This window comes from Phocoena phocoena, chromosome 2, assembly GCF_963924675.1.
Source record: "Phocoena phocoena chromosome 2, mPhoPho1.1, whole genome shotgun sequence".
NCBI lineage: Eukaryota > Metazoa > Chordata > Mammalia > Artiodactyla > Phocoenidae > Phocoena > Phocoena phocoena.
The window spans coordinates 169,821,058-169,844,897 of NC_089220.1; the positions used below are offsets into that span (position 1 = coordinate 169,821,058).

Genomic DNA, 23,840 nt, shown 5'->3' on the forward strand with positions numbered 1-23,840 from the left:
CTCCTTTGCTGGGGAGAGCACGGTGTCTCACATTCAGAATCTAGCTGGAAATTGGGAGTCCTTGGTGTTATTTCTAGCTGTGATAGTAATTCATGGGGTTGAGCAAATCACTAGTATTTTCCTGCTTTCAGTTCCCCCTTCCATTCAGTCCTGTTCTGGTCCTTGTATCTCTTTGGCCCCCAGCTCTCCCTCTCTCCCTCTGTACTATAAGCCCCACTTAGAAAGTGGATCATATATGGTAACTGTGAATACATCCGACGTTGTTTCTCTCACACCTTTTCCCACACTTGCAATAATTTTTCTATCTGGGAACCTTCCCTTCACCTATAGCCTTGCTAAATCCTGTCTGGTCTTTGTCTTCCTCCCTGAATCCGGCTCTGAGCCCTGGTCCCTCCTTTCTCTGAAATCTAACAGGATTTGTTGTCTGAACTTCTCACTTGGCATCTATCGCCTACTGCCACACATCCCTAGTTATCTTTTTACTACTTACCTGACTGATTTACCTGGCTGCTTTGAAACCTGTAGCAAATACCTTAACCTAGCCTTTTGTTTTTCTCTCAGTATTAGCACACTGACTGGCACGGGACTGAGTCAATGTTTGTTGATTGAAATGTAAAACAGCCATGTTAACAACGGCAATGGCCACCTTTTATTGAATGCTTCCTGCCCACCAGATTGATGCTAAGAGCTTTATGTCAATATCTCACTCATGACGACACAATTTTGAGGTCTTATTTATCCCCATTTTACAGTGGAGGAAACTGCAGCTCAGTAACAAGATAACGATCGCACAGCTATTACATGTTGGCACTGAGATTCAGCCCTAGAGCTACAGGGTTCCATCAGTGCCATGCTACCCTGCCCCAAGCAAGAGCTATGTGATGACTGACTAAAACAACAATGACACAAGGCAGGGACATTGCCAGTTACGGCTAACGTGGCTGTAGACAGGTGACCGTGAGACTGAAACAGAAGCAAGGAGATAATGCAAGGATTCCATGAAAACAGCTTTGCAGTTAGCGGTTTCTCATACGGGACCTCCCCAGTGCCTCATGCTTCAAACTCTGAACTCCGAAGTCAAACTGACTGGGCTTGAATCTTGCCTCCACAGTTCACCAGCTGTCTGACCTTGGGTGAGTGACATTAAGCTCCTGGCGACTCAGTTTCCTCGGGTACAAACGTGGACAATCATGGAACCCTCTCGTATTGTTGCCTTGAAGATTAAATATATACATGTGAAAGGCACATATGTGGAGCCTGAAATAAATGTCAGCTATTATTATCAAGAATCTCTAGGACTTCCCTGGTGGCGCAGTGGTTGAGAATCCACCTGCCAATGCAGGGGACACGGGTTCGATCCCTGGTCTGGGAAGATCCACATGCCGAGGAGCCACTAAGCCCGTGCGCCACAACTACTGAGCCCATGTGCCGCAACTACTGAGCCCATGTGCCGCAACTACTGAGCCCTACATGCTGCAGCCCATGCTCCTAGAGGTCGTGCTCCACAATGAAAGTGTAGCCCTTGCTCGCCGCAACTAGAGAAAGCCCACACACAGCAACGAAGACCCAATGCAGCCAGAAAAAAAAAAAAGAACCTCTAACTTAGACCAAAGTAATAGAATCTAGGCTGAAAGGCAGAAACGGTTGTGTATTTCACTAGATTTCAAGCAATGGGAAGAGCTCTGTTTTTATCCTTCAATCCTGAACAAAACAAGGAAACTGCCGGTAGGGAGTTTTAGAAGAGAGAGACAGGCCACCCAAGGACTGCATCTCAAGGATTACCACATATGCCAATGCCACGCTGACCTGAAACTCATCACTCAAATGGCTGTAGGAACCAAGGGTGGCAACAGGAGGGACCTCCTGGTGATAGATGATTAATGCTGCAGTATGTGAATAGGGGTTTTCTACAATCACTAAACATCTGGCCTCTGATTGTTTCTTACGAGCTGTGTGACCTTGAACTGGGCGACCTAACCTCCCTTTTCTTACCTATAAAGTGGGATGATCATTGTAGGATCATGGAGAAAATTAATGTATATGTAAAGCGCTTGGAACAGAACTCAACAAACACCTTCATTTTATTTTACTTTTATAGTTATCACCAGTCTAGACACATAGTTTCCTTGGGTGGTTGAGATGTAGCCTCAACAGAAGAGAAGAGATTACTCTTGACTAAGTTAACAAGATTCCCCAGCACTTCAAGTATTTCATTCTACTAAGTGGCTTAAATAAGGGAATTTTAGTAGACAGCATGGGCTGGAATTCTCACAGTCTCTTCTCCGCAACCCCCTCCTTGGTAATCAGATAACGTCTATCCGCATTCTTCAAGAGCTGGGATTTTTTTTTTTTTTTAGGATTTGATCTCAATACCCTGCAGAGACCTTTTAGAGGAAGGCCAGGTTGTGACACACAGCCGAGCCAATTCTTTTGCAAGGGTTTAGCTACGGCTTCATGGGCACGGGAGGAAACGAAATATAACCTCAGGTGTTAAAGGAGGTCAAACCCGCCTCATGGGGGTCCTCCATGCCTGCCTCTGAGCATACAGTGAGGGCTGGCACTTGTGTCCTTCTACTGCCAAGCCTGGATCACAGCCCTCAAACGAGGTGTCAGCTGCAATTTGGCGCCCAGGGCTGAAGAGCAACAAGCATATCCTCTTGCTCCAAAAACGCTGGGGGGGCGGGGGGTGCCCTGTGCTCTGGGCTTGGCCAAGAGAGAAAGCAAACTGCAGGTTATTTGGCCCAGACCGGCAGACACGGTGCAAAAGCCTCAGTGGCCACCCTGAAACAGGGAAATCACAAACCAAACGCTCGCCTAGGGAAGCACCAACAAAGCTGCCTGGTGTGGGAGAGGCAGTCCCCACACTTGGATCCTGGCTCCACAGGGAGGAGAGAACAGAGGGCCCTTCAGATTTCTAGGAACCACCAATCTTGGGACTTTCATTCAGCACTAGGTCTCCGGAGGCCACCGCTACCTAAGACACCAAAATTGCCTACTTAGATCTCGGGTCGTAGCTTGTTTATTTCCTGACACAATTGCCGGTCAAAAGACTTCCTTAAATTTCCCCTAGAAACTTAAAGGACGCTCATGAAGAATACTCTTGTACAAATTTGGAAACTGAGTATTTTTTTCTTCTTTCAGAAGTTAAAGAATATTGTTTTATATCCCCATTCATTTCTCAGAGGAGAGGATACGAAAGGCTCAGGTACCTTTAAATTTGTTTTCATTTTGTAGCCAATGAATAAATTAATAATAATGGCTTAACATCTATTGTGCTGGTACTATTTATCAGGCTTGGTCTAAGTATTTTATATATAATGCCTCATTCAATCCTAAAGATGACTATAAGTGGTAAATAGAGTTATTTCTGTTTCCGGATAAGAAGATTTGGTCTGGGGACTGGGATTTTATACTGAATTCACTGACTCAGGGCACAAGCCCTAAACCCTTTGTGATAGGCAGACCAGCTGCCCATCCACCGGATCTTCCCAGCATCTCTAACGGTTGGGGGTTGGCCATGTGACCACCTTCTGGTCAATGGGACGTGAGTATAAGGGAAGAGTTCTATTTCTAGGTCTGACCTAGAAAAACTCTCAGGCGTGCTTCCCTTCCATGTTCCTCTTTACTAAATAAATAGGTCACTGAGACCCTAGAGGAGGGATGAGTCACAAGTTGACCCTGAACGATCCTGGGGAAGGCCGTCTAGCAACCAGAACATGTTGGACTTATTATGAGTGAGAACTAAGAGAATTGCTGTTGTGATAAGTCACCGAGATTCCCAAGGTATCTACTGCAGAAGCCCAACTTACTTTAATTCACGCACCCTTTGAGAAAAATGAATCGACTGTCCACAGTTAAAACATTATTGTTAGTGGACCCTTAGGGCAGAACTGCCACCTAGTTCTACAATGTAAGTTTTCTCTCAAAATACAGGGTGTGCAACCATAATAAGGAGATTCTCCTCCAACTTAGGGAGATGATAAAGAGACCCCAGGCCCTGCTTCCATCTTCCAAAGAAGGTTAGCATGACGTGAAAATAATCAGATTGCACAATCATCGTTTATTAGGAACCCATCTGGTGTGGGGATGAGCTCATACCCTTGAGAATAAAGGAAATTTCCAGCTGAGGCTGGAGGGTGAGGCTTCCAGAACGGGCCAGCTGTTTTCAGAAGGTCCAGTGCTAGGTTAGGACAAGGCTCGTGAAGAGCGACCAGTGATGCTACGGTCACCACTATTGTAAATGATATAAATCACATTACACTTATGACGTAAGGATGCATGATTGTTAGCCGAACAAATTCAGTCTAATTGTCTTCCTTTTTTCTGCAGCAGCTTTGGGCTGGTACATTGTGTTATTTCTGCCCATCCCCTTTGTCTAGTTAACCCTCACTTGTCTTTAAGATTTCTGCTCATCTATTGCCTTCTCAGGAAGCCTTCCCTGATGTCTCAGAACAAGTAAGTTCTCCCGTTAAACCCTCTTAGGCTATTGGGTACCTTGTCCTCAAAGCACTGACTTCCAGTTTTAACTTCCCGTGAGTTTGCATAATTATTATATTAGCACTGTTGAGTGAATGATTGTCAGAACTCTACCAGTGGAACGTAATCTCGATACAAATATGGAATCGTGTTTGGTTTTGTTCACCATCCTATCTCTAGAACTCAGCACAACAGCTGGCACTTAGCAGGTGTTCTTTATTAGATGAATGAACAAACACCTGAGTGAATGAATGAATCTTCATTTAGTGAGGAAACTGAGGTAGAAATATGTCGTACCCCGATTGATTAGTATAGCTACAAAATATAATTTAGAATATTTGATTTCTGCAGTTACTACTGCCCATCTTCTCCCAAATCACTCTGTAGAAAGAGATGCCTTAAAATCAGCTGACGCTTGCATAGGTGATCCGCACCCCAGAACAAATGTTGATAACACAGATGCTGAAGTCCTACCTGACAAGAGGCCAGCCACTAACTTCTCCAAGCCTTGATGTGGTACTCTCATTTATAACCCCTCTCACTGGTGTCAAGAATCAAAAGTAACAGAATGCACTTGACAGTACTCTGTAAACTATAAAAGGATGCATGTCTGTTTTTCTTGAAGTTAGAAAGTGTGAAAAATTGTCTCTCAAATTGATGGGATTTTGAAAAGACACCACTTTGTGAAGAATAGGGCATTCTGAGGAGATTAGGCGAAGACCTGCCATTTAGTTAAATAATCATTTCTAGGCAATGGCAGAGAAATTAGATCCCCCAGTCTCCATCAGCCCCAGCCCAAAAGACCCCTAAACAAACATACAATTTAACCAAAAAACTGGCTACTCTCCTTCTGATGGGATTACTGTCTCCAAGCCCCACCTGAGTAGAAGTTTAGAAGCCCTCACTATTCAGAGGTAGTGTGTGATATTGGTCAAAAGAAAAACTTCTGAGTTGACTTCCACGATGCTTTCATAGTAAATTAGCATATGTTGGGAGGGACTGGCCCGAAGTGAGTTGCTTGATGTAGTGACTGACAGCTAATTTTAAACCTTGAAAGTATTATTTTCTCACTGGAACCAAGGAAAGTGCTTTCAAGGAGGATGAAAACATACCCCGTGTCAGACTCAAAAATATTTTCTGAACAAAGTAAAGACTGAGCTCCTGCTTTGTTTGTAAACATGTTGTTAGAAAATTCAAGAATGAGTTTTTCAAACTCAAGAGTTTTGAATGGTCCTATTGCAAAGACGTGACTCTTTGTCAATGTAAGAAAATGCTGTTGCAAACACAGGGTGTGTAACATTCAAGCACATCTGCAGAAACACAAACACATCATCCTTTACTGACAGGCACCAACGGCCATAATGGGTGGCAGAAAAGGTTGAAGCAAACAAATGCACAAACTTGACAAAAGGTAGAAAGGAACGGGATAAATTTGCTAATTGTTCTTGGTGCAAGTCTATTTTTTTCCGCTATAACCATAACACATGTTATAGATCATCAGAGAAAAGGCTCAGCCCCGTACCATATGTGGGCACTAAATAATATGAAAAGCACAGCCCTTGGAAAACATACATTGCCGGAATGAAATGATGAAAGAGGAACAGCAAAAATAGCAAATTGAGCATCAAAGCCTAGCTTTGCACATGTGGGAATGTTTTTTGAAATCAGGCATCATCCATCGGTCCCAGGCTGGTTGTATTAGTTGCTTTAGAAGATGCAAATGAATCATGGCAAACCCAATCCCCTTTTAGAGGAATTGTTCATCATTAGGAGAATTTACCACTGACATCATCATAACTCATGCAGACAGTTGATAAAGTTGCACTTTCAAAATGATTCCTATTTCTAGAACCTCTCAGTTTCAGAAACACAATTCCTACTAAGAAGTAAATGCACGACTCATTCTCTGTGACTATAGACCCCATCCTGGCGTGATAAAGCAACCTCCTCTGTTGGCTCACCTACTGTCGTTTTTCTGTTTTTGTTTTTGTTTTCTGGCAGCGTTTGTGGGAAATGCAGTACATACAGGTCAATGTAGGCCTGGTTCTGTGGGCCACAGATAGTCAGTGTCGGAACATTGGGTCAGAACCACTCTATATAATTAAAAAAAGGACTCTTCCCAAATTCCTGACACTTGGCTGTCACTCTAACCACTGGTCTGTATTTTCTTCTAGAAGAAGCAGTGATGGGTGGACCACGGATGATTTTAAAACCATGTAAGAAACCACACTTCTTGGAAGAAGATGGGAACATACACTGGGACATTTTCCCACTCCTAGTTTCTTCCCTACAGCTTATATCTTAAAGTCAGGAAGAGCAGGTAAGTTTCCTCTTTGGGCTTTGTTCAGCAGGTTTCAGAAAATAAAAAACAGAAAGAAAGTTGACAACTCTCATGAAGGGTACTGTTTCTACAAATAGACCAAAAATGAAAAAATTGAAAAAATGAATGACATCCAACTGAAAAAAAAATAATCTAAAACAGGCTCCATATGCCTTACATATGTGGTCTCCATCTTTGGGGCCAGAAGCAATTTATGGCACAGCGATAATTCAGGTTATTGGTCTTATTTATCTCAATTTTCCCATAGTTCATACTGGTGATAAGGGGTGGGGTGGTAGGGTACAAAGGTGGATTCATCATGATACAAATGAAGCTTAAACGTCAGGGCCCGTCACTTCTTGGGGTCTTTTCCAGGTCTTTGGGATGATACCTAGTAATATGTGTACGTAGCCATATTTGCATAAGGGAGCTATTTTAATTGTTGTCAGTTATGACTACTGTCTCTTTCTGCACTGACCTACCCTCTGTTAAGCTTCCCATCTTGATCACGTAGCACTGGAATGGCCACAGGTATTTTTTGGAATTGAGCTCAGGGGAAGTTGAGTTGGGATACATGTAGTTTGGGTTTAGAGGGATATATATATATGAAGTTCACAGTCATTCTCCACCTATCTATGAACAGATGGAAATGGATGATAACCATTGAAGGAATGGTTTCCAGCCTTACTCCTCACCCTTAAGTGCTGACTTACCTTCTGTTGTCCATGAAGGTACAGGGCCCGGGGTCTTACCCAGATATTACTACATCTTACAGCACCTGGCTATGGAAGTGTGTGGCCTCCACATAGGAGAAATCAGGTTTATAATGCAAGGAGCCAATATGCAGCAGCATGGATGGACCTAGAGATTATCATACTAAGTGAAGGAAGCCAGACAGAGAAAGACAAATATCATATGATATTGCTTATATACGGACTCTAAAAAATATGATACTAATGAACTTATTTACAAAACAGAAATAGACTCACAGACATAGAAAACAAACTTATGGTTACCAAAAGGGAAGGGGGTAGGGATAAATTAGGAGTTTGGGACTGAAATATACACACTACTATATATAAAATAGGTAACCAATAAGGACCTACTGTGTAGCACAGGGAACTATACTCAGTATCTTGTAATAACCTATAACGGAAGAGAATATTAAAAAGAATATATATTTGTATATATGTGTATAACTGAATCACTTTGCTGTACACCTGAAACTAACACAACACTGTAAATCAATTATATTTCAATAAAAAGTATGTATAGGGCTTCCCTGGTGGCGCAGTGGTTGAGAGTCTGCCTGCCGATGCAGGGGACACGGGTTCATGCCCCGGTCCAGGAAGATCCCACATGCTGCGGAGCGCCTAGGCCCATGAGCCATGGCCGCTGAGCCTGCGCGTCTGGAGCCTGTGCTCCGCAACGGGAGAGGCCACAACAGTGAGAGGATCGCATGGCACAAAAAAAAAAAAAAAAAAAAAAAAAAAAAAGTATGTATATACAAATGCAGGGAGCCAGACACTAGTCTGCGGAGAAATCTTCCATTCAACAGACCAGCAAAATTATAAGTAGGGAGTTTGGTTCTCATAACCCCCAGTCAAAAGTGAAAGTGTTGTCTCTGTCAGGAGTGTATATAATATAAAAAGGCAATTGTAAAAGCATCATGTAATTTTTTCTTTATCAAAGGAAATAGAACATAACTGAATTTTTCCAGAATTCCTTTGTTTAGAGCTCTCTTTTATTGTAGTTTTACTATAAACAGTATGTTTGATAATAGGCCATGCATAGAAGAAACTTGAGAGGATTTCCAAATCTGACAGTCCTACAAATGTGCCCAATATTTCCAAAGACAAGTTGTGAATCTGAACAAGACCTTTCTCAACTAACAGTAATAAAAACACAGATTTTGATCAGCCATGTTAGAGGAAAGATCAACTTCTCCTTCTCCTCCCTCACTACAGAAAATATTACAAAGTCATTGCCTCGTGAAGAACAGACGGAAGAGTAGGCAGCTGAAGTATGTAGGAAAAAATGTATAATAGAGATGTATCAGGCAGTTAATTAATAAATTTGTTACTATTTTGGATTTCATGATGCTTATGGTATTTGTCACCTTTCTTCTGTTTGTAACATGTTGTGATTTTCCTTCCACACCTAAGTTTGTATAATTTTTTATTATTTTTCTTTTAAAACATCCTCGCCCCAATTATATAACATTCAGGCTCCATGATTAACCCTTGTGAGAAAGAAGTCCTGAGGAAGAGTCACTTCGGGAAGACAAAAGTCCCTGCAGGGAAGAGACCTGCGTTGCCTGACATGCTCCAGCAGAGCTACAGCCATTGTTTTGAGACTGGGATGGGGATCTGGAAATGAGGAAGGTTTCCCTCCAGAGCCACACTTGAGTCCTGCTCTAGAGAAAGCCACTGCTGTACTAAGGGTCAAATCATACCCTTTCAATCATGGGTGATCACGTTTATTCTTGTAATAATAAAACCCACTAACACTTACTGAGTGTTTCTTATGTGCCAAGCCATGGTCTTCTTTTGAACTGAGTTAATCCTCATGATAACCTCGTCAAACCATTATTCGTGACCCTCATTCTTAGATGTCACATAATCCCTTTTGCTCTCTATTAGCGCTTCCTACTAATCTCATGAATCACATGAAGTAAGTCAGAAAGAGAAAGACAAATACCGTACGCTAACACATATATATATGGAATCTAAAAAAAAAAAAAATGGTTCTGAAGAACCTAGGGGCAGGACAGGAATAAAGACGCAGATGTAGAGAATGGACTTGAGGACACGGGGAAGGGGAAGGGTAAGCTGGGACAAAGTGAGAGAGTGGCATGGACATATATACACTACCAAATGTAAAATAGATAGCTAGTGGGAAGCAGCCGCATAGCACAGGGAGATCATCTCAGTGCTTTGTGACCACCTAGAGGGGTGGGATAGGGAGGGTGGGAGGGAGATGCAAGAGGGAGGAGAAATGGGGATATATGTATATGTATAGCTGATTCACTTTGTTATACAGCAGAAACTAACACAACAATGTAAAGCAATTATACTCCAATAAAGATGCTAAAAAATATATATATATATATTTTTAAGTCACTGCCACAGTGACTCAGATGCAGCCTCTTGAGGCTTTTGCAAGCACCTGCTTGCTATCTGACAGTGGAATAACCTCCTTCAGCTCAGAGGCTCTCCAGCTGGACTGCACAATAGAATCACCTAGAAAGCTTTAAAAACATACATATGTAGGCACCAGATCAATTAAATCAGAATCTCTAGGAGTCAGACCTGGGCATGGGTTGCTTTAAAAGCTCCCCAATTGAATCAAAAGTCCAGCTAGGGACTGACAGCCATCACTTCTGCCAATGGAGAAACTGTAAACCATGAAAACATTGCTATGAAATAATAGAAAAAAACATATATGGTTCTCTGTCCCCCGTTTCTGGCACAGAGCTCCTCAAACTCTTGTAATTTCCTAAGCGCACAAGGGGCATCTTTTGTTCTACTATTTGGTCTTTGACTCTGGTTCCTGACACAGAGCTCCTAAATGCCTTAGAATTTCCTGGATGACAGGAATGTCTTTTGTTCTAATGAGGTGACTCTTGCTGGGCTCCTGGACGGCTTCAGAATGGGGACTGGTCACCAGAAAGATCAAGCCATGATTAGAAACTTGGAACTTTCAGCCCCACCCCCATCCTCTGGGAAGAGGAGAGGTGCTGGAGACTGAGTTACAGACTGATCATGCCTATGTGATGGAGCTTCCACAAAAATCCCCCAAACACGGGGTTTAAAAAGCTTCTGGGTTGGTGAACATATCCACGTGCTGGGATAATGGTGCCTGCCAATTCCACGGGGACAGAAGCCCCTGCACTCAGGACCTTCCCAGACCTTTGCCCTCTGAATCTCTTCATCTGGCTGTTCATCTGTATCCTTTCTCATCTCCTTTATCATGTAATAAACTGATAAATGTGTTTCCCTGAGTTCTGTGAGCTGTTCTAGCAAATGATCAAATCCAAGGAGGGGATCGTGGGAACCTCCAATTTGTAGCCAAGTCAGCCAGAAGTTGTGGGTAAACTGGAGACTTGTGACTGGTGTCTGAAGTGTGGGGGAAGTCCTTAACCTGAGCCCTTAACCTGAACTCGTGCTAACTCCAGGCAGTTAGTGTCGGAATTGCTTGGTGTGGAAAACCTACCCATCTGGCATCAGAAGCATTGTGAGTATAAAGCAGAGTGAGAGTAAAGGAAAACAGAGGGTTTTTCCTTAGACAATTGCCTAAATGAAATACATAAAAACGGCCATTACCACTAGTAAACGTACCACTAGTAAATAAAGGCACTCTTGATGAACTTTTCCCAAGATAAAAAGCGGTAAGAATACAGTACATTAAAAAAAATAATAAAAAGCTAAAAATAGAACTACTATATGATCCAGCAATTCCAATCCTGGGTATATATTCGAAGAAAATGAAAACGCTCTCGTGAAAAGAGAATGCACCCCAATGTTCATAGCAGCACTGTTTACAATAGCCGAGATTTAGAAGCAACTATCATCAAAAAAGAACACACAAATAACAAACATTGGAGAAGATGTAGAGAAAAGGGAACCCTCGTACACTGCTGGTGGGAATGTAAATTGGTGCAGCCACTGTGGAAAACAATATGGAAGTTTCTCAAAAAACTAAAAATAGAATTACCATATGACCCAGCAATTCCACTCCTTCGTATATATCCAAAAAACAAAACAAAACAAAACACTAATTCAAAAAGATACATGCACCCCAATGTTCATAGTAACATTATTTACAATGGCCAAGATATGGAAGCAACCTAAGTGTCCATCAACAGATGAATGGATAAAGAAGATGTGGTACATATATACAATGGACTACTACTCAGCCAAAAAAAGAATGAAATAATGCCATTTGCAACAAGGTGGATGGACTTATGCTGGCATTAAGGGCATTATGCTAAGTGAAATAAGTCAGACAGGGAAAGACCAATACCGTATGATCACTTATATGTAGAATCTAAAAAACACAACAAACTACTGAATATAACAAAAAAGAAGCAGACTCACAGATACAGAGAACAACCAAATGGTTACCAGTGGGGAGAAGGAAGGGGGGAGGGGCAATATAGGGGTGGGGGAGTAACAGGTACAAACTATCAGGTATAAAATAAGCTTCAAGGATATATTGTACAACACAGGAAATATAACCAATATTTTATAATAACTATAAATGGAATATAACCTTTAAAAATTACGAATCACTATATTATACACCTGTAATTTATTTAATATTGTACAGGAACAATACTTCAATAAAACAACAATAACATTTCCCATTTGTATATACTTTAGTATTATATTTACAGCACACTTTCACAAATATGCCCTGATTTATCCCTTATACTGCTATGAAGCTATACTCTATAATTGAGAAAACAAAGGCTCTGAGAGAATAAAAGACTTTCTGAAAAGTCTTCCCTGAGCAAAATTGGTTTCTCCCTTGAAAATTCGATTTGTTTTCTTGACTCTTCCCCAGGAGGCTGTGAGCTCCTGAAGATGGGCTGGTATTTTGTACGTGTCCCATTAAACCAACCCTGCTTGGTTGGTGTCTGAAGTGTGGGGGAAGTCCTTAACCTGAGCCCTTAACCTGAACTTGTGCTAACTCCAGGCACTTCGTGTCAGAATTGCTTGGTGTGGGAAACCTACCCATCTGGCAGGTAAAAGGTCTGGGAGCAGGTAAAGCTGCCCAGGAGACGGTAAGTCTCATCTGGGACTCCTTCAGTTCACCCAGGCCCAGTGCAGCTGCCTTTTGCTTTCAGCTTCCCTTCCTTCTCCAAGCCCCTTAGCCCAGCTCTGCAGACAGCTAACTGGTCAACCTGGCCTCTTAGGTCAGTGAACTAGTTTAGACCTGCCGTCCTGACTTTCCCCTCCACAAATGCTTTCCAGACGCACCTGTGGGAATTAACTGCTGGCTGAGGACAGGCTGTGTGGGTCATAGGCATCTGCCCTCTGGCCAGCCTGGCTTGGCTGACCAGCGCAGCTTGGCCAGAGACAAACCATGGACAAGCATGAGGTGTGATTAGCCTTTGAGTCCCAATTGCCTATCAAGGGCCAGGCACACAACTGTTATTCAGTAAGTGCCTGATGCAGCAAGTTGAGGCTGAAGCAGGAAGAAAATGTTTTCCAGGCCTGGTGTCCAATAATTCAGTGTTCTCTTCAACACACCTGTAACACGAAGGGAGGTTCCTAAAAAAGTCCCCCTGAGGTGGGGCTAGGCCACCCTGCTCGCTTGATTTAGAATCTTGATTTTTATGTAACTTGATGAAACATGAGAGGACAAATAGGAGATAAAAAGAAAGTGGGAGACAGATGTAAGAAGCCAGGACCCCCAAACTCATTCGTAATCAGCAACAAATAAGACAGACTCATCTGGACTAAGGAATTACCCTCAAACACCAAGCTGTTGGAGAACTGACTCTAAAACCAAGGTTTCAAAAAAAAAAAAAAAAAAAATGGACCAACTAACCATGTTAATTACTGCTTGAATCTCCCATCTGGGAGATTTTTTTCCAGAAGTCTTTTAGATTCACAATTCGTCATGGGAAACATTGTGTAGACTTTCCAGATTGTTGTCAAATTTGAGAAGATGTCTCTCAAGTTTCTCTTATATATGATCTATTACAGACAGAGCTGCTGTTTACAGTAACCACGGGTATGAGCCCTTCAGACACAAGAATTCTGAAAACAAAAAACAAAACAACCCTTCCTGCAAGCCACTTGAAAAGTCTTCATCCCACCTGCCCGTGGGCAGAAGAAGGAATGGGGGCTCTGGGAGGACTCTGCCTCTCTGTAAAATCAACTCAGGGCTCCTGGGTGCGTTTTCCAAGGAGCCGTCCCTTCAATGCAAGTCTGGACATTCCATGAGGAGGGCTTGGGGGGAAGGGTGGCTACACGGTCCTGGGTTGTTTAGCCATTACGGTTCATTAAGGGATTCTACACCGCCAAACGATGCCTAAAAATACAAAGGCCAGCTGTGCCTGCTTGCTTTCAAGCAGTTTTGGAAACAAAGAGAGAGGACCCAAGCCACTCAAGTTAAATGAGCGAAATAAACTGCGTTATAAGAAAGCATCAATGAAGAGCTAGTGACACCTTCCTTCAAGAACCAGGCAGGGGCACAGCTACCCCTTTGCTGCTGTGCCTTCACCCCCCTCGGTAAGGCTGGGCTGTCAGGACTGAAACGCCCGTGGCCGGCAGGGACCTGGCTTCATGCCACCAGTCTGGATGGGAAAGCAGACTCTCTTGTCTCTCCCTTTTTAAGAGCTCTGCATCCCCAGCCAACTGATTCAGAAGGGCCACCCTCCTGCAGGAAACTTTCCTTCTTTCTCACATTTTGTGTGGGGATGTCTGACTAGGGGAGCCACCACAGGGGAGGGAGGTGAGGATGGGCCCCCCCCACACACACACACTCTCTCTCTCTCTTTGAGAAAACAGCATCTCTTGTGAGAGGGGCATGAACTCGTGGAAAGGGCATCCTCGTATTTCACTTGCGTGTAAATCACAGGGCTCTGCCAGTTACCAGCTGGGTAACTCTGAACAACTTACGTCCCTCCCTGACTTTCAATAACCTCATCTCCGAAAGGTGCCATAAATGCCTAGTTTATCAGGTTGTTTGGAAAACTGAGTTAGATCCTGCTTACGACACACCTCTCCCAGCGCCTGACACCTAGGAGACGGCAGCTGAAGCGAACCCCTCCCTTTATTTATTGGACATACTACACAAGTGACAACAGCTGACGACCCTTCCCCACCATCCCCTATGGCTTTCTCATGCTGCAAAGAAACAGAAGAGGAGCATCGGGTCCCACCTGGTAGACAGCCCTGGAGATGCACCATGGTTTCAGCATCAGCTGCAGGACCCGCAGGTTCCCCCCTCGGCACGTCCTCAGCACCCGGCAAGTCAGGCCCCATACCAGCCGGTCCCAGCCACTCAGCAGGTCCTCGGAGCCCTGCGGCCCCGCAGCCATGCCAGCCCAGGCCCCGCCTCTGCCCCTCTGGTCCCAGGACCCACACGCAGGGCTGTGTTCTTTTCCTAACGCCAAGTTCAAATGTCACTGAGATGTCATCAGGCCAGGAAAATGCAACCCAAATAACTCTGCCTTCTCCTGGTCCTTCATCCTCACCCCCAGCTTCCCTCCCCACCACCCTCATTAACCTTCTGGGACTGTTTTCCTTCAAGGATGAGCAAACGGCTCGTAAATGAAAATGTTTTCTCGCTGCCTCTGGGAAGTCTCCAGGGACTAGGTAAAGCTAAGCCTCCCCCACTGTGGACAGGCACTCGGTGGACCTCAGTGGACCCCCAGCTGACTTTCGGCGCAGATCAGAACAGAATTTAAAGAAGAACGTGAACCCGGAGTCATCGCTGTGCACTCCTGGTTCCGGGATTCCATCCAGGGTGAGAAACAAAGGGGATGGATTTTCAGCCTCTGTGCCAACATTCCCAAGGCATTCCATCTAGTGTCTTAACTCTTCAAAACTTCGAGAACCAGAGTTTCTGTTCCGCAAGCCAAAAGGCCAGTTTGGGTGTTTTTTTTTTTTTTTTTCTTTTAAATCAACACTGGGAAAAACTGCTATTTCTGTGGGCAATTTGTAAAAAGCCAGGCATTTACTTTGGAAACCTCCCAAGTTTAGGTTAGGAAGAAAAGGGCAGTAAGAAAACTTATCTATTAGATGTAATATCCACATCTGCGATTTTGGAGGGAAGCAGATAAAGGGGGTAAACGTAGCCTACATCCTTTTCCCCACGAAGGGTCATTTTCTATAAATGCTCTGTGACTTTATCACATATTAGATAAGCCCCATGGCGACCTTAATCCAAGGAAGGACCTCCAGTTAAACAAGGTACAGCTATTTGAGATGTCAATCAAGTTATTTTGAGTTTTGATTATTGTTATTATTTTATTTATTATGATTATTTTAAACCATGTTTCAGAAGGGCATCTGCTTCCTAATTCAATAGCTTATAGACCAAAAGACGAGATGCCCAAGTCAGAAGAGGAGGGAAGAGGTAGGAGAAGATTCCATCATAACGCAACCTGTACAGTTAAGAGAAGGGCGTGTTTAAGTCTCAACATCATTTTGAGTGCATGGTAGTCACTGAGGCATATTTGCCTTCGGCACATTCTTTATATTGATTGATTATCTTGTCTCTTCAACTCAAACCTTTAATGTCATCAGGAAACTAGTAGAACATAACTCACAGAACTCATAAGTCACTACCTTCTAGAATGTCCTGACGTCAGACATAAGAGTTTGAATTCGGCCCTACCACTTACTGCGTGAGGTCAGACAAATTAACTTCTCCGACTTAGTAGTTCTTTATCCACAGTGATGGAAATCATACCAGCCTCACAGGGCTGTTGTGAGGGTTAAGTCGGGGGATATTCTTTTTTTCTTTTTTTAAAGATTTTTTTGATGTGGACCATTTTTAAAGTCTTTATTGAATTTGTTACAATATCGCTTCTGTTTCATGTTTCGACTTTTTTTGGCCACGACGCATGTGGGATCTTAGCTCCCCAACCAGCGGTCGAACCCACACCCCCTCCATTGGAAGGCAAAGTCTTAACCACTGGACCGCCAGGGAAGTCCCTATCAGGGGATATTCTTAAAGTGGATAACGCAGGGTGTGTGGCATGTACACTAGTTTAATTTTTTGGAGCGTTTCCCATGATCAGGTAATTCTAGGATATTATCTATCACTGATAGTATAAAACTCTTGAGATCATTTCCAAATTTGTGTTTCTCTAAGTCACCTTCTTAGAATCCCTTTTTTTCCTTTTGCTGTGGATCCATGTATTCATTCATGTAATGAATATGTGAAGACCATTTTCATTTAAACTCTTCTTGGATGAGTTCTATCATTTTCCCCTGAGTCGTGGCTCCAGGGTAAACCTACATGATTTCATTCCTGTGTGTTACTCCTTTATTTTCACACACCCGTAATAAAAGGCAGCGGGGGGGTTACAAAGGAATCTTGTCTTTCTACAAAGACATCAGCAGAGATAGTTTTACTAAAGCAGAAAGAAAGAAAGAAAAAGAAAGAAAGGAAGAAAGGTAAATTAAAAAAACAAATAGTATATGGACAGTGATTGTTCCATTAACATTAGCTAACTGCCTTGGTATTTTCAAGAAAAAACAAAGGCAAGCTGTATCATAGTTAGCATTGTCTATGTCCCCAAGCTCACACTCTCCATCCTCTGGGGATTTGGGCTGTGAACCAGGCTCTTATCCAGAGCATGTAATTATGGAATGGATAGGGATCATTTTAAAGCCACTGCTTTAATCTATGATTAAATAATGTGACTTTAAAACTTAAAAAAAAAAGTTAAATATATGTTTAGCTTATGGTCTGGGAATCTCTGACGTCTAAATGTGCCATAATAAAGCTTTTTTATAACATGGCTGAATATAAACATATTAACTCCTGAGAAGAGCAAGACCTACTCAAACTGCCCTGAGGGCTTTACCGCACATGGGGACAGGCATGCCCTCTGCGGAGGCTGGCTCTGGAGCCTGCAGTCTGAGCCTGGTCATGTCAACAGATGTCTTCGAGCCCGTGGAGGCACAGGTGACAGGGACGGGTCATGCCCAAGTGCATGTGGAGGATGCTCCCCTGTTTTGCTGGCCCCGTCTCTTCAGTCATGTCTGTTTCTGCCCTAGACCTTCGGTTACTAATTCAGACTTTCACAGGGTAGCTTCCCCGATGGCATCTGAGGCTGTGCATGCAAACAGCACTGCTACCATTGACCGTGATGCCCTGTGCTTTTAAAGGGATTTATGATGCTCAAGCAATTAGATACAGACGTGTGTATCTCTGTGTGTCTGTGTGTGCATCTGTGTGTACATGTGTCTCTGTGTGTGCACCTTCAGGTTGCAGAGAAGGAAATCAGAGCGACCTGTCCAGGCCATGTGAATATTGCGATGGTGTTGGGACATGGCACCAGGGCTCACCAGGCCAACAAATGACCTGGATTTGTCTTACTGACTCCCAACTCCTTTAAATCATTTTCTTTATTCTTTCCTCAAAAATAATAGAAAATTGGGGTTTTCTAGGTGATTTACCGTTTAGACAGTTGATCACTAAACCTAAGGAGTAATGAATCGGTGACCTGCTGGGTATCAACGGGGAGAGGAGCACCGTGAGATGCCCAGGAGACATCGTCAAGATCCACCCTGCATCTCCCCTGCTTTCATGAACCTTTTTGCTAATGTTTGGGGTGAAGAGTCTACGTGTTGAGTTAGTTGGCAGGACTGGGTCAGCTGCTGCCTGTTTGCCTACCGTTTGCCCTGGGTTGGAGGGGTACATCACAGGGAGAACTGAAGTCCTGGTTCTGTGGTTCCACGTTTGGGAAGGGAACCGAGGCTGGGGGCTCTAAATCAGGTGCTAACCCTGGGGAGAGGCAAGCCTGGTGAAGCCAGGAGTTCGTGCCCAGGTCAAAGGCAGGAGAGGTGGGTGGGGCCTCGTAGGGCACGGGGAGCAGGGGGGAGGCTTGTCAGGGCCCTACCTGGGCCCCCCTCTCTCAGCTGCTCCACCCTTGGTCCAGCTCCCTCCATCTCCATGCCTTGGGATTTTTCAGCCCTGCTCCCAGACTTTCCTCACTGTTTTTGAAAAGACAGAGGAATTTTTAAGAAAGCAGTAAATGCCTTTGCTTGACTCCAGGGATGTTTTCAGACATAATTACTGCTTTGAGAAGAACTTGGAAAAACTCTTAAGTTGGAAGTAACGCGTAGTGTCATTAGGGACAAAATTAGCAAATACACAAAGACAGGAAATGGCACACATGCGGAGAAGTCTATTTAGAGCAACCGAAGAAATATGTTCAGAAAGGCAATCTAATTAACCCATCTTAATTATTCACTGATTATTTACTGACATCTATTTTAGAAAATGTCAGCCATAAGACTGACTGGAGAACTCCCATACTCTATGTCAGGTTAAATTCAGCTACTGGGAGGCACAAATAGCATTTTTTAAAAGATTCTCTTAGATGCATTATGTCGGCGGTCCCCAAACTTTCTGGCACCAGGGACCAGTTTCGTGGAAGACAATTTTTCCACGGAAGGCGGGGGACGGTTCAGGCGGTAATGGGAGCAATGGGGAGCGATGGGGGGCGGCAGATGAAGCTTCGCTCCTCCACGGCCGCTCCCCTCCTGCTGTGCGGCCCGGTTCCTAACAGGCTGCGGACCAGTAGTGGTCTGCGGCCCGGGGGTTGGGGACCCCTGTGTTATGTTATCCTTTGCTGATAGAACCTGAAGGGAAAGGGCACTTTCTCCAACATCAAGGCCCGGTCCAGTTGAGACCCAATGCCAAGACGTTTCAGCCAGAATTAAGGCCTACTAAAAGGCACATCTGTTCTTTTGGAAGACCTAAAGAGGATAAACAGGCAACGTATTCCAAAGTGAGCCTGAGAAGGTGCTGGAAAACAAACGAATCCACAACAGTGAGCGGAAAAGCAGGGGTGTGCTCAGAAACGCCTCTCAACCCTATCTTTAGGTTTTGTAGAAAGCAGATTTCTTTTGGGTTTTGTGTACTGTCAACATTTCTGTGTCACAGACCTTTCCAGCCTTAGCTACTAACTCACGTTTTAATTCTATATCCCCTCCCTGCCATGACTTCCAACACAGGATCAAACTTGGGTTGAAGTCTATTGCACAAATAGTTCTTTCCATCCATTGAATGCTTTTGTTATTAAATCTCCACGTGCAACCAAAAATGCCAGTTTGGGCAGAACTGGAAACTTTATTTGTTAAATGAAGGTGGCCCATCATTCTTTGCTAGTATTCTTTAATAAAGAACACATGATTGAGATATAATTTATATACCATACACTTTACCCATTTAGAGGACACAATTTAATGGCGTTTAGTGTATTCACTGGGTTGTACAACCTTGACCACGACCTCATTTCAGAACATTTTCATCAGCCCAAAGTGAAACCACACACCCCTCAGCTACCCGTTTTTCTCCCTCCTTCCTCCAGCCACCCGCAAACACTAATTTACTTTCTGTCTCTATAGATTTGCCTATTCGGAACGTTTTACATAAATGTGATCTCTGTGCCTGGCTTTTCTTACAGAGGATAATGTTCTCAAGGTTTATTCATGCTGTAGCCTGTATCAGCACTTCATGTCTTTCTCTTACTGAATAAAATTCCATTGTGTAGAGATAACACATTTTGTTTAACCATTCATCCATTGGTGGGCATTTGGGTTGTTTATTCTTTGGGGCTATTATGAATAATGCTGCTATGGACATTCATGTACAGGTTTTTGTGTGGAGGTATATTTTCCATCTCTCTTGGAGAGCTACCTAGAAGTGGCATTGCTGGATCATATGATATCTCCATGTTTAACCTTTTGAGGAACTGTCAAGCTGTCTTCCCAAGCTGCTGCACCATTTTACATTCCCACCAGCAGTGTCTGAGGATTTTAATTTCTCCATATCCTTGTCAACCTTGTTAGTGTCTGTCCTTTTGATTATAACCATGCCAGTGGTTATGAAGTGGTAGCGATCTTACTTTCCTGGTTGGGTTCTAAGATATGGCTTTGGGTAGAGTGGGGCAGTGCTGCCTTTCGAGGGCTGGCCTGTCTTTCCTGACTTAGCCCCAAGCATGCAGATGGACTTTGGGGAAGCAGAGGCAGAAGAAGCAGAAGAGCCCAGAATTTCCCCTCCCCCTCCTCTCCTTCTGACACCCTCACGCCCACCATCGGGATCGAAACTCCAAACGCTTTTGCAAGTTCCCATTTGTCACTTTATAATCCCAGTGCCAGCTCTTTGGGAAAAGGATATTTAGAAATAGCACTTGTCTGGTGAAGTGAGTGGGAGACATGCAAAACCCAAACCCAAACAATCTCTTGAAATCCCGAGGCGTTTCAGAACTGCTCACTAACTCACTGAATCCCATATTTGGGTCTGGAAAACATCCCAGCTCTGACAAAGAGTCATCATTCCTCAACCTGGGATCCCAAAACACCCGTTGATATAAATGCTGGGGAGCGCACTCTGATCATCTGGGGGTAGGAGAATAATTTTTTAAAAATGCTCGGCTGTGTACATAAAAATATTTTGGGTCCCTGGGAAAGTAGCAGAGAGGCAGGAGCTGCCCTCTGGCTTAAGCGAGCGCTCCAGAGCTGCTCGCCAAGAGCTATGTTTAGAAATATTTCCCGCAAGTGCTACAAACCATTATACAAGGGATCCTAGGGCCATAAGAGTGATGTCATCCTATCAATTACCCTGGTTACGAAAGTCAGTTCTCATATACATGCCAGGCCCCAGTAGAAATACAATCAGGGCTGCCTGAATCAAATCAGTCCAGACCCTGAAGAGAAACTAAACGCCCCCCAGCTCTTCTCTTTCTTAATCTCCTGTTACTTGGTTTCCGTGGGACTCAGTGGCCAAGGATGATTTTTGAGCATATATTTTGCAAGCCTGTGTTTATGCGGTCATGGCCTTACATGAAAAAAAATAGATGCCTTGTTTTGTTTCAGGGCTGTGAGCGTTTGGAGGGGCAACGGTCTGGGGCCTGTCGGGAGTGAAGTTGTAAAGTTGGGAGGAGGGCCTGCCCTCCGTTGAGAACCATCTTTTTTTCCTTCTCATGGAGGGAGATTAAGACGAATTAACTGCTCAGAGGAGAGCTGTTGAGAGATAACTTTCCCTCCAAGTGGGAACCAAGATATTAGAAGACTTGTGTCTAGAAGCTGTGAAAAGGTTTAAGGATAACTCAGTGAGGAAGAAGTTAATGTTTCTCCTCCAGACATAAAGGAAGGCAAGTAGAATTGGTAAGAGGTAAATCAGGAGAGGAACACTTACTTTTTTTACCTATAGCTTAAATTCCTTTTAACCCTTGCCCCAACTGCGGGCCTGATGTTCTTACGTCTTCTGTTGTTCATAACATATTAGAAGGTTTGAAGAAATTTGTTACTCATTTCTCTAAAATTCCTTCTAACGTAGCAAACCTACTTTTTTTTTTTTTTTTAAATCCTCAGCGTCTTGAGCTTAATAGAAATGTAATGACAAAGAATCAATGAAAATGTGTACTTTATAGAAAAGCATGGGCTTGTGGCTTTTCCTGCTGCTCTCGGGTGACACGTGTTCATAAAGTCTACCCTGGAGTAGTTTAAGATCCATAATAGGAGTTTCCGTTCTTCTTGATTTGGTTTCTCAAAGAGCAGACATGCAGGGTTAGCCCTACATCCCCTTTCTTATTGGCTGTGAAGACATGACGCACTATGACAATGGCAATGCTGGAGGCTTGCTGAACGGGGATGGAATGGCCTTGCTAATGGACGTGAGGTCAATGCCACTTTTGTAGGTCAGATGCCATTTTGGTGAGATAATGACTTTGGGAAGCCATTCTCTATGCTACATTTTCCCCTTGCTTTCTTGGAATGCTTTTCCCAAGGGGAAAAAGCAAGCGGAGAAATAAAGGATGTCTGCCATCCGAAGAACCCAGCTGGGAGACTATCTCCTGACCATCACATTGGCCCACCCCAGAGCTCTTCACCCTTAGTACCACCAAGCCCAGAAGTCCCGCAGCTATGCCTGGTTCCAGAGACTGTGTTCCAACGTGGTTGTGTCGACAAATCTGTTTTATTCTAGTCCATCACGTTTTCTAGAGTTAATAAAATTCCTCTCATGAAACAATCTCCATAGTAATGACAGAAAACCCCAAAACACATAAAACAAAACAAAAAGCAACCATGAGTTCTTTAGTTGAGTTTGTCAAGGGGGACCAGAGCAGTCCATGAACTGGACGTTTGTATTACAAATTCAAAGCGAACCAAGAAGCAAATCCTTTGATATATACAAAATGAGGCCTGTTTTAGGATAAGCTTGTTAATGTAGTGAGTTACCTAAACTACCACTGAAGAGTTTAACACTGTACATTCTCATGAAGATCTCTTATGGATAAAAATATTTATTTGGAACCATATAAATTAGCCTGATTATGGGTAGCGTGGTCTGTTCTGCATCCATGGCTGACCAAGGATAATAGAGATAGCTTAGGATTTAGCAACAGAGGTGGAAAACCAAGAACTATATTGGGGTTGGAGATCTAGGCAAATTATGGCTAGGAAATCATGTCAGTGGTCACAGATATCCAGAGTCACCCAGAGTTTAAAGGTCAAGGTAAATCGATGAGTTCAAAGCGGGCAGTCAAAATATCTGTGAAGGATGAAGTTAGAGTCCAGGTCAACCAGAAGGCCGGAAATTGGTGGGCTGAGAGCAAACAGACCGAAAGCTATAAGGACAGACAAGCCAGGGGTTCACAGCTGGATGCAAGGTTGGAGGGAAAGCATGGCTGGCTGAACCCTCCTCCGTCTGCCTGTGCTAGGGCATTTCACATCCTTCCCTTTACAGCAGTGGTCAAGCTCCTAGAGGGGCCTAATGAACTGCAGGTAGAAGCAGCTGAGTTGGGACCTGCCAAAATACAAGTGCACAGACAAGGAGGAAGTAACGCTCCAGCAGGTACCCGTATCAGCCATCTAAAAGTCCTCTTATTTAGATCTCTCCTATGTCTTCCCAATTTCTGACAGAGGCCAAGCGGCCCATATTACTTAACCCAAGGCTCACTGTGTCTCCTAATTTGCAAGAGGTCCTTTTCCTCAATTGGCAACCCTAAAATTGCACAGGAAGGAGGGCCACGGAAACAGGAGATGGAAAGAAATGTAATGCCCTTTAATGATGCAAGTGGAAAAATGTAATTATACCCACCCAGGCCATGAAACCATCTGAAAACCTATAAGGAAAACTAGCTGAGACTTTATTGTTTGGTTTGCTACGAAAGGTAAAATGAATTCTTCCCTTTTTTCAAATGAAGTCTCTATGTGGCATAATTTGAGGTAAATTTCTGCAAGAGAGAAAGGAAATTGGATCAGGGGACTGGTTATTTCCCCCTTGATGCAGAAACAAAGGTGATGATTTAAGATTTGGCTGTAAGGAGACACTTAGGAGC

At 43.6% G+C, this 23,840-nt stretch overlaps 1 protein-coding gene across 2 annotated transcripts in view; it reads right to left on the minus strand.

Annotated features, from left to right (window-relative positions):
- The window catches only part of FRMD4A (FERM domain containing 4A), a 338,674-nt gene that overhangs the window by 291,948 nt on the left and 22,886 nt on the right, over positions 1-23,840 (minus strand). Inside the window, exon 1 of one of the 2 annotated variants that reach the window (XM_065870946.1) lies at positions 14,694-14,852. The exons of the other annotated variant lie outside the window; for it this stretch is intronic. Coding sequence (XP_065727018.1) covers positions 14,694-14,852 — 159 coding nt within the window. Of the gene's footprint in view, positions 1-14,693; positions 14,853-23,840 lie in introns of those variants that run through there. 2 annotated transcript variants of the gene reach the window in all.